The following is a 14,682-nucleotide window of genomic DNA, read 5'->3' as shown; positions in this document are numbered from 1 at the left end:
AGATGCCTCGCAGGGTAGCGCGTGCGCTGCCCAGGCTCGACCTAAAAAAGAACTATCAAGCGGCCACCGCTGACCTTCTTAGCACTTTTTAAAATTACTTTTTGCCATATAGCACAGCAGACCAGCTGCTGTACATTATGGCTAAAAAAACATTGACAACACCATTAGGTCTCGCCTGGTGGCTTGGCCAGTGCTTGTTTTTTCTGCCCTCCCTAACAAAGTTAGCAGTCTAGTTTTTTTTTTTTATTCATGTGAGGGCGCCCTGTACAGTTTGAAGTAACTCTTCCAGGTCGGGAGCGGCTGTTGAAGGTTGTACTTCCGGTCGGCAGCTCTTTGGTTTCCCTCTGTATTGTTGAAGGCTCGGGTCCCGACGGGCCCCGTGCATGAGTCCGCGGGGGTGACCGGCCGCTTTCTGGAGGGTGTAGGCGGTGCCGAAGGCCTCGATCGCGGGCGGAACTCTCGAGCGAGCTTGTGTTCCCGGAGGGGCCGCAGCTGCCCATGCTGTGATCCTGCACGGACCGTGTGAGAGAGCGGGGCCGGGCTGAGCATGGAGGCCGACCTGCTGGACACCCTGGAGGCGCTGGGGTACGTCTGCGATAGAAAGAGGGGCGATGCATTCCCCTGTGGTGCAAGGTGGAGGGGGTGTGGTGGTCTGGAGGGGCGAGAGCATGTGCGTTATTATCACAAAGGGAGTGGGGTTATAAAGCTGAGGTGCTGCGTGCGTGCCTGCTTGCGATGCATCTTCAGGTGTGCATTGAAACCTCAAGATACGGGAGTGCACTGCAGGGCGAGTGTAAACCTGCCATCAGCATTTCAGATTACAATGCTCTAGACTGAAGAAATAATTCAAAGTTAGCATCAGCAAAATGCCAATAAGAGACCATGTACCAGCCCAAGCATAACATAAATATATCTGTGGCGCTTTCTGCTGTAATGACGTCGGGTGTTTGCAGTTCTCTGATAAAACCACTCCACTGTACGTTGGCGGCAGAGGCTGTATGTGGTGCAGAGCGGAATGGTGCACCATGAGCATCCGAGCATTGAAAGCGGTGTCCTATTGTGAAGGAATATTGTTGCAGGTAAGTTGATTGAGTTGTGGGTTTGCATTAAAGCCAAAGAGGTACAAAAGATATCTGGAGATTCAGAGGCAAACAGAGTTACATGCGACGTGTCTTGCTGGCTGCCCTCCACATATTGAACAGGTGCAGCACTGAGGTTGGAAATGCACAGAGGTTAGTGCCTGTCTAGAGAAAAGTTACTTAGACTGTGCTGCTCAAAAAAAAAACCACTGCCTACTAGGTAACAGCTACCTCTCAATACTTAGAAAACCAAATAATCAACTTAATTAGCAGGTTTGAGTAATGGCATGCATGGTTTCAGGATGCTGATCTGGAATATCTATCACTTAAGTATGATTGGTGTCAGAAGTTGCATATTCCCTCGCTCATCCATATATACTTTCCTCCCAATCACTTCAGCACCAGCTCCAGAGAACTGTCTGTAACCTACATGCCACTCAATCTAAATATGGTGGGAGGCCATTAATCTTGGGCAGTACTTAGAAGTCAGTAGGATTCTGAGAGGATTCCGCATCACTCTTTTCCAGCAGTTGAGGACCTAAGGCCAGATGTATCAAGGTAATTTGCAAACTCTGAAATTCACAGAATTTCCACGTTTGCGATCGCAAAAACGCAGAAGTAAAAACCCACTCGCAAAATAAGGAATCGCAAAATTTGCGATTAAGTATTTTGCGCACGCATTTAGAGGATCGCAATTTGTGATTCCCTAAATGCTATTCAAGTAGCCATCGCAAATTGCGATATTGCTGTAAGGATTCGCAAATTACCACCAACTTCAAGTTGGTGGTAATTTGCGATTACCTTGAAAAATGCTCTTTTTTGCTTTTTTCAAAGTGCCATGTGCCTTAGGGCATGTCTGTGTGCCACACATGCACATTTCAAGGGTACAACAGGGTGTCCTTTAGGAACCCTCGCACCATTCGAATTGCGTGCTCAATTTGCTAGTACATATTGGGTACTCACAAATTGCGCATGCAATTCCCATTCATTCCTATGGACCTCTTGGCCCATAGGAATGAATGGGAAGCCGTTCCTTTTGCGAATCTATAATAGCGAATTTTACAGATTCGCCATTATAGACTCGCAAAATGCAATGTATGTAGGAATCTGCTAATATTTAGCGATTCCTACGCATTCCTTATTTGCGACTCGAAAATTGCGAGTCGCAAATAAGGAATGCGTAGGAATCGCTAAATATTAGCAGATTCCTACATACATTGCATTTTGCGAGTCTATAATGGCGAATCTGTAAAATTCGCTATTATAGACTCGCAAAATGTAATGTTGTAACATCTGGCCCATAGTCTCTATACAAGCAGAAAAGTGGGAAAATAATTCTTAGTCATCTCAGAACTTGATGCTTATGTGGTTGAACAGGCACAAGGTGAGAGAGAAATCTAAAGAAGGAAATAGAGGCGGAAAAATGGAATATATCAAATTTAAAGTTGGAAGAAAGAATTCAGAAAAACAGATTTTGGAACAGGTGTTAGAAAAATATCAGGAAGAAATCTAAAATAAAAAGAGATTAAAGGGATTACACATGTGGAAGGGTATACTCTTATGCTAGAAATATGACTTTACTATCAAGAACCATAAACCTGTAGATAGGGTTTCATCTATTGAAAGTGTGAGTTTGTCCAATGCATCCAGTAAAGAGTCAAGGGAGTCACCTTGTAATGAGAACATCAATGGTGTCAATAGAGCGTGCTCTTTTTTAGAGAAACTAAAAATGATGCCCCTTGCAGAAACAGCACAGAACAGAGAATGCAGAATTCAACTCACGAAAGAAGGACAAGAGGTAAAAAGAGAGGGAACAAAGAATGCCAGAAGAATAGTAAGCGGTCAAAACAACATCCCAAGTGAAGGGATATAAAAAGTAACGCATGCTTTAGTGGTGAACTTAACAGACAGGATTAATATAGAACAAGAGAAAAGTGTTCTTAACAAGGGGTTGTCATTCGCCCCCAACCACGCAATGTTATGTGTTTGAAATTAAGAACATCTCTATAAATTTACAAGGAACTTAAGACTAAAAAAAGCTCAGAAACCAAGAATCACAGTCCAGGTGTTGGAATCAGTCAATATCTCTTCCACTTCAAATAGAGATTAAGAGGACACACAAATGCTTCTCATTTTGAGTGAAGAGATTGTTCCTGATATTGAAGATCTGATACTGATGATGGGCATAGATGAGGGTGTAATTCAAGATAGCTGTCTATCCAGGAAATTCTGCATTGTCCCTGTAATGCTGAAAGAGAACACTATTGAAATATGTTTGACATTGTTTGTAGGGATATTGAGAGCATGGATTTATACACCAATGTTAATAACGTGACAATAAAAAGAAAATGCATCATAGTCTTTGAAGAATGAGCTGAATATCATTGTAAGACCAGAGGATAAGGATGGCAGTGTCATCATTTTGAATTTTAGTGATTACAATATGAAGGCGTTAAAACTACTGTCATGCAAAACTGACTATGAGGGATATCGGAATATATATTTTCCTTGCACCATTTGTATTGGATTTGGCATCCTACATCAAGGATACGAAGGATCTCTTACAAAATTTACATTACATTACATTCCATGGAATAGAAATTTGTAGCCGGTAACCATGGGCGTGAAAAGTCTTTATACCAGCATTAGACTCAAAGATGGACTTGAGACATTGAAATACTTTTTGACATGACATCTGCCATCTTTTACAACCATGCAAACATGAATTTTGAATTCGTAGAGTTTGTGGCCCTTTGGGTCAGATATATTGACTTCCTTGTTGATTTAATTTCAGTAATTGGGAACCTTTTTGTTTGGAACTCTTGCGAATGTGGATTTCAATGTAGCTTAGTTCGTTCTCATGATATGAAACAGGAATGTGATATTAGATCATTTCCGATGTTAAAACCTTGTGGTATTACCATCTTTTGATGATCCATACATTTTTAGAATACATTTCAATTGAATACAACCTATGGCCAATGTACGATTGTTTGCAATATTGTTTTGAATATCTCCTACGAGTCTCAATTATATTCCATATCTTAACTGTGCATGTTCTGTGGGCAAATAATGTTTGTACTTGCCTGCTGTGCTGTATCTGTTCTGCAAGGAATGGAAGAATGCAATTGCTGTTTTCTGTGAGAGGTAGATACTTTGCTACTGTAGAGCTGTGCCTGTTCTGTGAGGAAGCAACGCTTGATCTGCTGCTGTCTGTTTTGTACCTGTCTTGTGTTGGGGAAAGCTTGTGCTGCTTTTGCCCTAGCTGTGCCTCTCCTTTGAAGGAAGGAAGCTTGCACTGTTTCTGCGCACGGTGTACAAGCCTCTAAGAAGACGAGGTGCTTCCACTGCTGCTGCCTCATCTTATGAAAAAACATGAACACCATTTTAAATGCACTTGCATAATAAGCCCAGGCCAGTCAGAAGCTTTTGTGGGACTCCTAGACCCTGGTTTTTAGGCAGATCTCCAAGTTCGACCAAACTGTTTGGGCAATTTCTTTTTTCACCGTGCCTACCTTCCATGATCATAACAATTGAGGGCTACTTGAAATAATTCAGCTCTGGATGTGCACTGTGCAAAAATCTCTCTTGTGTGGGGATTAATATACTACAGTGTTGTCTACCTATAAAAATGGATGTTTATGTAGGAGAAACAAGACAACTAAAACAACTTCCCTCTTTAATCATTAATAATATTGGGAGGGAAGAAAGTGTGTGGTACGCTAATACTACTAAAGGCCATTCGGTGCAGTGATATAATCTAATATGGTAAAGTGAATCAATTCACAATACATTTTTGTTTTATTTAAAAAGTTTGTAGCTCGGCTGTAAATAAAGTAGCAGTCAGCAACACTTGCAGCAGGGCAGGAGGACCCGGTTGAGCTAAGCTGTGCCCATTAGCCTCTGCTAGGTTGCTTTTCCAGACAGGATTCAACACAGGCAGGTCTGTAATGAATTATAGGACTCGTCTGCCACTGCCTCACTATCATTGTCCTATTGGCGCTGTGAGCGAGGCAGCAGATATTTGGTTTGGCTTGTGGCTTGCAGTCTCAGTTCAATGTATGTCTGCCTGGAATGCAGCCCAAAGCGATTTCTCGTAGCGGAGATTAATGCAATCACTCCTTCCAACCCCTTGTTGTTTTTTGCAGTAGACACCCTATGTAGGGTTGGGTATGCCCAGACGTGGTCCCATGCTCACTGTGCCATAGGACTTAAGCTATATTTCACTGATGAGACCTAACTAAGTCGAAACTGGTCTGTGGTTGCTTGCGTTGCCATCTGGAGGGGACCTGGCAGTTCAGGTTGTCCTGTTCCTATTGGTGCAGGACCAAGTCTAATTTGCATAAGGTGGGTCGCTGTCTAGAATGGAAGAGTAGGCCAAAAAACAATGGTCTGGATTGCGTCCCAAAGCGTTTGCCAGGGGCCAAGATTGATTCAAGCATAATGTCCATCACTCTATTATGCTGTAGACGCCCTAGGTGGAATGGGTATTCCCAGACGTGGGCCTCGTGATCACTGTGCCATATGACTCCAGCTGTATCTCACTGATGAGAGCCATGTAGGTCGAAACCGGTCTGGGGTAGCTTGTGTTCCAGTCTGGAGGGGGGCCTCGGCTGGCAGTTCGGGGTGGACTGTTCTTACAGGAACAGGACCAAGACTGGTTTTGCATAAAGTATTTTTCTGTAGAGCATGGCACAGTGGGCAAAATAAATCAATGGTGTCAGGGACTGTCCAGGACTATGTCAGGAACACAGTCAGGGACTTGGGCAAGGACTGGGAACTGGATAGAAAACGTACAGTGCACAGAAAGTATAGTACAGCGCTGCCCAGGATCACACAGGGAGTCAGAGGAGAAAAGGGGATTCTAAGGGGAAGCCTGTACAAGTGAACAAGATGGGTAAGACTCAGAAAAGAAGGGCACTCATGAGGCAAGTCAGCATTTAGAATAACTACACCCAGGACAAATGTGCAAGACGTATATATGAAACCACATTAACAATAAAGGGGAGTGTGGGGTAAAGCACTCAGGAGCTCCACAAGGTAAGACTGAAGCTCAGTAGGTTTCTCACCCACAATTGCTGTTACCTATGGTGATTTTATAAACATAACTCAAAGACAATCCTCACAGTGAACAAGAAACACCACCTAGGTAGTCAGCTGTGCCCATGGATCCTGGCGATCAAACAGGAACACGCAAGGCAGTAAAAGCAAGGGAGTAGAACTAAACACAAGCACAATCGACAAGGAGCTAGCAAGGAGGAGTGCTTAACAAGAAAGGAAGGAAATCACAGGGCACACTTGGTAGAAAACAAGTGACAAACATACAAGGCAACAGAAGCAAGGCAGCAGAATAGAAAGACAGCAAACTAGGAACTGGAACCAAGGAAATGGGAAGGAAGGCAGGGCCTGGAAAAGGATATACAGAAGGGAAGGCTACACGGGTATACTAGAATAGTGAAGGTCCAGGAATCAAGAAAACAAAGTAGCATAGAAGGCAGTGCTTAAGCAAGACAAGAATTTAGCAAAAGCTCAAAAGCCAAGATAGCACTGCAGGCAGTGCTAGTTCAGGAACAAGGGGACCAGCTGTAGCTCAGGAACAATGAATGCTACGGCTCAGGAGCAGGACCTAGAATTGAGATAAAGCTCAGGAGTCAAAGTAGCACTGCTGGCAGTGCTAATTCAGGGACAAGGGAAATTTGCTACACCTCAGGAACAAGAAATGCTAAGACTCCGGATCAGGAATTAGAATTGAGCTAAAGCTCAAGAGTCAAGGTAGCATTGCATGCAGTGCTGTTTCAGGGACAAGGTAAACTACTGCAGCTCAGGAACAAGGATTACTAAGGCTCAGGAGTCAACTTAGCACGGCAGGCAGTGCCAATTCAGGAACAAGAAAAACTGCTGCAGCTCAGGAACAAGGAATACTAAAGATCAGGGAACACTGGAAACAAGGATAGCAAAAGCTCAGGGAGCACTGGAAACCAGGATCGGTCTCACCTGTAAACAGCTACAATGACCAACACTGGGCTGAAGGGAGCTGGGGCTTAAAAGAGCTCACAGTACTCATGCGCATCAGGTGTGAGCAGGCTAGCAGCAGCCAGCCACAGGTGAGCTGAATTCCTCCACCCATCCTTGGCCTGCAGGGGTGGAGACAAAGCAGTGAGCAGGGGATTATAGGTAATGGAGTTTCCCGCATGAGCAGACTGGCTTCCACAGAGCCCGGCATGGATTGGCAATTGATGTCAGTTCCTAAATGATGTCAAAATGCTTGGAAGTCAGGATATGCACACAGGGGAGTGTCTGGAAGCATATTCGAATACTGGAAAGCCCCACAATTCGCCCCCCTGGTGGTGGGCACGAGAGCACAGGGAGTGAATCGTGACAAATGGTCAGGAAGGCTGTGCAGAGTGATATCCAATGGTTGAGATTAATTCAAGCGTTCCTTCTATCATCTAGTTGTTTTTGCAGTAGACGCCCTAGATGGGGCGATTATACCCAGACGTAGGTCCCATGCTCTCTGTGCCAAAGGAATCAAGCTATATCTCACGGATGAGACTTAAGTAGGTCGCAACTGGCCTGGGGTTTCTTGTGTTCCCATCTGTAAGGGTCCTGGCTTGGCAGTTCAGGCTGGACTGTTCCTGTAAGAGCAGGCCTAAGGTTGCTTTGTGTAAGGCAGTTTTCTGTCTACAATGGCACAATGCATTGATTAGAATGGGGTAATCACGTGTCCCTCAGAATCTGGGTATACAACAGTACATAGTTACAATGGGATCTGTTGGGAAAGGAATATTTCTTCAACAGTTTATGCTTTCTTTTTCTTTTGACATATCAATAAATGATTACCAGCACACGAGTCTGAGTTTCCTTCGTATATTTCATTCATATATCGAAGTTACAGAAAAAAGTCGAGCAAAGCTGCTTCGAATGGTGGCAAAAAAGGTGAAGTGTCCGTGCAGTGTAATCAAGTGTTTTAAACAACACAGCAAAGACAACACATTCATTGACCTAAACCAATTACATCAATGTTGTGCCCATTTAGGTAAAAATAAAAAACTATATAACAATGGCTAGGTTTGCTAATTGTAGGTGCTTTTTTGCCATGTTCAGTGTAGATGTGGGGCACACCATATATATCATTGACGTTTCGACCCTTCCTAGTCATGTATATTAAAAACATCAAAAATGGGTCTTCCTCAGGACCAAAAACGTGCATCCTGTATGATAAAAGATAAATCGTGTAAGACCAAGTGTGTTGTTGTATGACAATGCTTTGTTTAAGTGTTGTGACTGAATCATGCCTCACCGGAAAATAATTTTTACAGCCCAGTTTGAATCCTGGATCAGGGAGCACAGCAATGTGCTGGGTAAGATGAGGCCCCTACAAGGGAATGGATGTCTCTGTTAATGAATCAATTTAAAGTTATAAAAATCATGCCTCATCTCCCTTCTGGCCAGAATGTGGTCATATGCAGGCAGTGTAACTTGTGGAGCCAAAAGGTGTCCACGGGGACAATGTAACTGGTCCTGTTTATAGGATCCTTCCTCTGAAAATGCATGTATCATTAAGTGTATCTAAAAGAAACTGAATGGCAATGATCAAATAGCCATTCAAAATTGCAGTCTTACCTATTGTTTAAATGTGGGGCTGCCGCTCCGAATACAGAGCAGTTTATGGATCCTCAAAAGATTCCAAAAGGACAGCAACAGGTTTTCCTTCCTAAAAAGTACACAAAATAATAAACTATTAATTAAGATATCTTTGAAAAAATGTGAAAGGGTATCTTAATGGGTTAAAATAGTTGCCCCTGATCCATACCAATGTCTTCAAAATGGGAGCAAATAAATCGTTGTTCCTCCTCACTCGCTACGGGATAATGGAGCGCGGCAGAGAAGACCCGCTAGATGAGCGGGATGTGGCCTTTAGCCGCTTACGCTACAGACCAATAAATGAAAAAGGGCTGCCGAAAGTCCCCTTTGAATAAGTATATTGTTTATAATTTAATTATGTAATATATACAATGCCAGACAGGAAAACACAGGTTTAGTTTGAAGCCATTAAGAGTTTGTGATGGCGATGACAGAAAAATTCAGCAATACTTCTGTTTTTTTTTTCTCACTCGTTTGCTATCACAACTGATCTTAGTCTCTTCTTCTTCTTGCTTTCAAGCTATGGGCTTTATTTAAGATCCCACGGTCTTTTGCCGCGTTACAACTACTGTCAGTAAGTACTAATACCTCGTGGACAGTAATACCACATTCAGAGCTCTGCACCACACAATGGGTAATACTGCAAGTTTTCCCCTGTTCCATGGTGCTCAGACTGAAAATGTTGCATTTTTGCCCAGTGCAAATTAATTAGGTGAAAATTGTGTGGGTATAAACCACAGTTATGGTAACGTTTGCGAATCTTTAAATCACGATTCAAGCGCAAAGTCCTATTTGTGGACGAAATGAGATTTCCTTGAGACTCATAATGAGCTCAGTGTCAACTGCTCTGAATTCCAAGACTACCTTTGCTGCTTGCACTCTTGATGGAAGGCTGCTCAGCACCTCACTTTCTGTTAACAAAAATCTTCATATGTTACTTCTAACCACTTATTTTAAACCACATCTCTGCTGGAAAGTAGTTATTAACTTGATTCTGTTTAGACCCCTGGTCTGTCTGTAGGGCACTGCCATACTTCTCCTCTCTGAGTTCATGGTCCAAATGCATGCAGGAGTTTCAGCGTGCCCACGGACTATATCGTTACTTTTTCCCATTTTGACTAATTGTATATAGATTTTTATTATATGGCTATCCTGCAAATTTGATATGGTTCCAGCTGTCCTGGGCCTACCCTGGATACCTTCTCCGGGAGCTGCGCCCGGATAGGTCGTCCTGCGCACCTTAGTTGCGGTCTCCCATGCATAATTAGCGTGTCGCTTTGCTCCTACTCGAGGAAGCCCAACCGCGCACAATAGGGTCGGTTTTTACAGTTTGAAAGGTATTTTTATGTATGTACGCTTTTGCTTGGTGATTGGAAATCGGATCATTGAGTACTTACAGATTCCAGCCACTCCTATAGATTAGGATTCACTGGTTCTGAAGAATTGCCACCAGATCCCTAGTGGTCTGATCAGGGCCAGAAACCTGTTGACCCACCAGCTATCATTACTGATGATAGCACACACGTTTTTAACAAAAGCTAGGGGTCTCGCCCATTAAAACTTTTTTAGAGCAGCTTCTGAACTATTTTTATGTGCACTTTCCTAGTATTCGTAGCTGAAAAAAAAATAATTTACACCAATCTACACTGATCAGCCCCACACCCAGGCTTCACACATTAGAAAACAGTGTACCAATAAGATGTCCTGTAAAGGGCCTCCTTGTGGGTGCTCTTCTTGCATTGCAGCACCGGCCCGACGTGGAGCTCGCCTGATGAAGAAGCATGACACCCTTCTGGGTGTGGGAGGGCTCTTGCTCCTAAGAGTGCGCTCCCTGCTGTCTCCTCAGGACTTGACTGACCTGGTCATCACACTCTATCACTGTTCGGTATAGGAACTCCCTACCCTACATATTACACCCTACCCTGGATACCTCTGCCAAACAACCTGGTAGGTCTGATCTAGGGGTTCCTTATCTATTTTAATCTTCTAGCTTGTCACATGTCCTGTGCAGGCCCATTGTTATTTTGCCTGTGTTAGAATGAGCACGTTGCAGACTGCCCTCTGCTTTGCGCATGTTTCTATACAAACTTATTTTGCTTTGTGCCAAACTGTCCATTCACACAGAACCTGCTGTTGTGTTTGCGTTTTGTTTTTTCCTGGGATTTAGTCGGAACACCGTAGACAAGGACAAACAACAATGCCCCTTGTAATTGTGTTCTGGTCAGGCCCTAGCACCTAGACAAAACACGCAGATGAAGCTGTTGTTTGGGACCATGTACTTTTATCATATAGGTATGCACAGATAGATAACAAAGACACACTTGGAGAGGGATCTTTCCAGGGACGAGATCGCGACATCACCTGAGATGTAGAACTTTCATCTGTGTATGCTAAGGTACGGGGTCAGCTGCCAACACCCAGAGATCTTCTGATATATAAAAATGTTGCTTCTGTAGAAGGGGGTTAAACTACCCTGTCTTATACAAAGACAGCTCCTTTTATGGTTTATGGATTACTTACTATGCTGACAGTATTTGTGTTAGGCATTTTCTTACTTATTGTGGCACGTTTACTGCATACTAGAGCACAATAGTTAAAATAAACATTTTAAACTTTTCTCGTGTCTCCGTCGGATCTTATTGTGGACTAATACGAGTGTGAGAGCGAAAGGGTGTGTCCTGCAACCGTGATTCCTGAGAGGGTTGGGAGTGTTGTGTTCTGGGGTGTCTAACCACTTGTTCCTCTGTGAGTGAGGAGGAGGGCAAGTGAGACACTATAGCTAGTTGGCTCGGCTCATGGGCACTCCGGTGGTAGGATGACTCTGTTCCTGCCTACTAAGGTTCTATGATCCCAAGCCTAGTTCTGTGACTCTGCAGAATCCCTGCAACAGGCTATGCTCTCCCCCTAGCTCCAGATGAAGCTGCATCAATGAAATTAAGTGTACAAAGATGCTATTAGTAATTTTTTAGTCCATGCATTCTGAACTATAAATAGGCTGCACAGTTTCTTTGATGAGACCACTGCTTCTTGGGCACCTGTTTCTCTTCCAACTCTAGAATTGCATATCTTAGTTTGTCTTGTGCTTTCTTTCCTGTAGGCAACCGTTTTTGACATTTAATTCCCCCTACCCATGATTATATTTATTGCTTCTAAGATCAAATTAAGCCATCTATACTTTTTGATCTCATATTTTGTAATACTTGTTGATGTTGCACTCCAGGTATGAAGGCACTTTACTAGAGGAAGAGGCATTGAAGAAGGCGGTGGAAAGCGGTCTCTCGTCGCCTGAGTTTTCAAAGGCATGCAGCTGGCTGTCCTCTCAAATAAAGTTGTTGTGCGACCTGGAAGAAAGCATCAGTGCTATAGCAGGTATTCTCAATATTCCTCATCTTTTAGTCCTGTCTTGAGTATTTACCAGCCTACCATAAGCTGGACTGAGGTTGGGGTGGATTAGTTGCTTTTTGTTACTGTCTGAGGAACTCCCAAAGTATGCCGTTGATGTGCCAGGTTCACTCTTTTTATTTTATTTTGTGTTTTGCATTTCTCCATTCTCACGTTGACTCAGTGCATTCTGACACAACTCTAGGCTGTGATATAGGAACTAAGAAGCAGCTAAACTAATAACCCCTTTTAGTAACTGCTGTAGATATCGTCCCGCCAACCACGAGAAGCACATATCATTCCTTGAATTATGTAATCGTAGCATGAACTTCTTTGCCCTGTGCCAACGGAATGTCTTCGTAGACAGGATAAAAACTAGTGCAACTGGTGCTCAAGAGATACTTCATCAAGTCCCGAACACTCATTTTCTGTGGCCCCGTCATATTCTTGAAGCCCTTGTTCCTCGTTTGTTGCTAGCCGCTTGGGGAGATAAGTGTTACTTGCACCAGCTGATGACTCCTTTGCGTCACTTACGCAATTTGAGAACAGAACTCTCCCTATGGCTTCTCTAACCCAACCTCTTTGCCACTTTTAGTGTTTTAACCCTTAGGGGTTTCTGGCCATATTTAATTTTCCAATGGTAATGTTGTGTGACAGTGTACAGCTCCTCAGAAATGAAAACGTGAACGTTTTGGTAACAGTTTGCATCTCATTTACACTGTGCAAAGTATGACTTATAAATGACATTGTTGACAGCGTGACTTGTTTTTTTAAATTTTAGTATGACCATTTATCTTGTTTCCAATTGGAATGCAGGTTTTCAGATTGAAGAGTGTGATACTAGCTGATACCTTTTCATGAAGGAGCTGTTCAGATTCTCTCTTTGGATTGCTTACAAAGTTGTCGTTTTATTGTTTCATTCGGTAAAGACCCTTGAACCAAAGTGCAATGTGTAGATGTAAAACAAAGAGCCAATAAAATACAATGCAATGTAGAACATATACAGTGCGTAAATGGTGGAACCTTCCAAAGGGACTGATACCCCAGGGATCTCATGTCCGATAAAAGAACGGCAGAGTCTGATGTATGTGAACACAACATTTCAGATACCGCCTTTTTTGGAGGGGGCGGGGGGGGGGTGAAAACGCTTGACAGTTTAAAGCAAATTCACCCCAGAATATTAGTAGTGGAAACATAACATACAATACCCATGTGGCCCCGGAAGGCCTCTAACACACAATCTGGGATAAGTCTTTATCACAGCTCCTCTGGAAAAACAATTTACAATATTTGTATCCTTGCCTCCATGTAACATCAGATGGGAGTAGAACGAGGACCCAAAAAGGACCAATATACTTCAGCTGATTTGCATGTGTTTTGGGGTAATGTTGCCATGATCAGGGCAGATAAATGAAAAACAGAGGCGCCCGCTACTTCCGTCTAAGAATTGATGACTCCAGATGTGCCTCAATCATCGCAAGCGGTACACCCCAGCTCCATCCTAAGAGCTTGAATCATTGAAGAATATCTTCCGTCCAATTCATGATAGTCAACATGTCCATCCAACACCATTACCAGACTGCCATATAAAATCAATTGAAAGAATGAAGTCACAGGACGAAAAAGGAATGATTGTTCAGTCAGTCGGATTTAATAATTCAAATGCTCAAACGTTTTAGGCTTTGGTAGATATTTGCTACATATTCTCTTTAGAGTTCAGCGTTGGTGTCACAAATGTCAATAGAATTTAACAATTCAGATATAATATCCTTTGTGTAGCCGTAGCATTTTTGCCTTCATTGGAGGCACCAACGATGAGTATGCTAGAATGATGTCCATCAGCCCCACGGCTTCAGCGTTTGCGTCCCTCTTTTCCATTGCCGCAGCTTCTCTGGTGCTTGTGCTGGGGACTGAACTCCCCCAGGCTGATGTTATTAGAGTGTGAGATGTTCCTTTTTCTTTCTTTCAGATGGAGATGACATTGAGAGCCTTCAGCTGGAGATCAGCGGCTTCCTGAAGGAAATGTCTTGTCCGTACTCTGTCCTTGTGTCTGGCGACCTCAAGGACAGATTGACCAAGGGCGAAGATTGTCTAAAACTTCTGTGTAAGTCATTTGTTGCCTCCTTTCCTTTCATGGGTTTGTTTTTAGCACCTCCGTTTACCAGCACGACAAATGTTCTCCAGCAATTTATTGTTCCCGGTTAGCCATTACTTTAAGCAGCAAAAAGGAAAATGTTTTGCTAAATGCAGCTCATTTAATGTATCCAGATCTCTGAGATGTAAATATATGATTCCCTGTTAAATGATAGTGTTACCAAGAATTATCACTTTTCTCCGTAGTTTGTGAAAATGGCAGTCTCTGTTAAGGAGTAAAAAACGCTATGCAGCACAATCTGATTCTGTTTTTCGTAGCGCCAATACCAGAATAACCCCCCAATCATCAGTATCAATGCAGCATTAACAAGACCCTGTGAGCCGAAGAGTCATATCTTAAGCCCCCCCCCCATTCCTCGAAGCACTGCACCTTGCTGCTTTCGGCATCCGAACAAGTCCCCACAAGAACTTGAGGCCACAAAAG

General features: G+C 43.2%; 1 protein-coding gene across 1 annotated transcript in view; it reads left to right on the top strand.

Annotated features, from left to right (window-relative positions):
• The first annotated feature begins 298 nt into the window (after positions 1-298).
• Positions 299-14,682, top strand: part of TSLIG3B (tRNA splicing ligase complex subunit 3B) — a 35,768-nt gene continuing 21,384 nt past the window's right edge. The window contains exons 1-3 of the mRNA XM_085627325.1: positions 299-585; positions 11,944-12,092; positions 14,074-14,208. Coding sequence (XP_085483451.1) covers positions 548-585; positions 11,944-12,092; positions 14,074-14,208 — 322 coding nt within the window. The 5' untranslated portion in view covers positions 299-547. The remainder of the gene's footprint in view (positions 586-11,943; positions 12,093-14,073; positions 14,209-14,682) is intronic.

This window comes from Triturus cristatus, chromosome 9 (genome assembly GCF_964204655.1).
Source record: "Triturus cristatus chromosome 9, aTriCri1.1, whole genome shotgun sequence".
Classification (NCBI taxonomy): Eukaryota; Metazoa; Chordata; class Amphibia; order Caudata; family Salamandridae; genus Triturus; species Triturus cristatus.
This window is presented reverse-complemented; position numbering and strand designations above follow the sequence as displayed.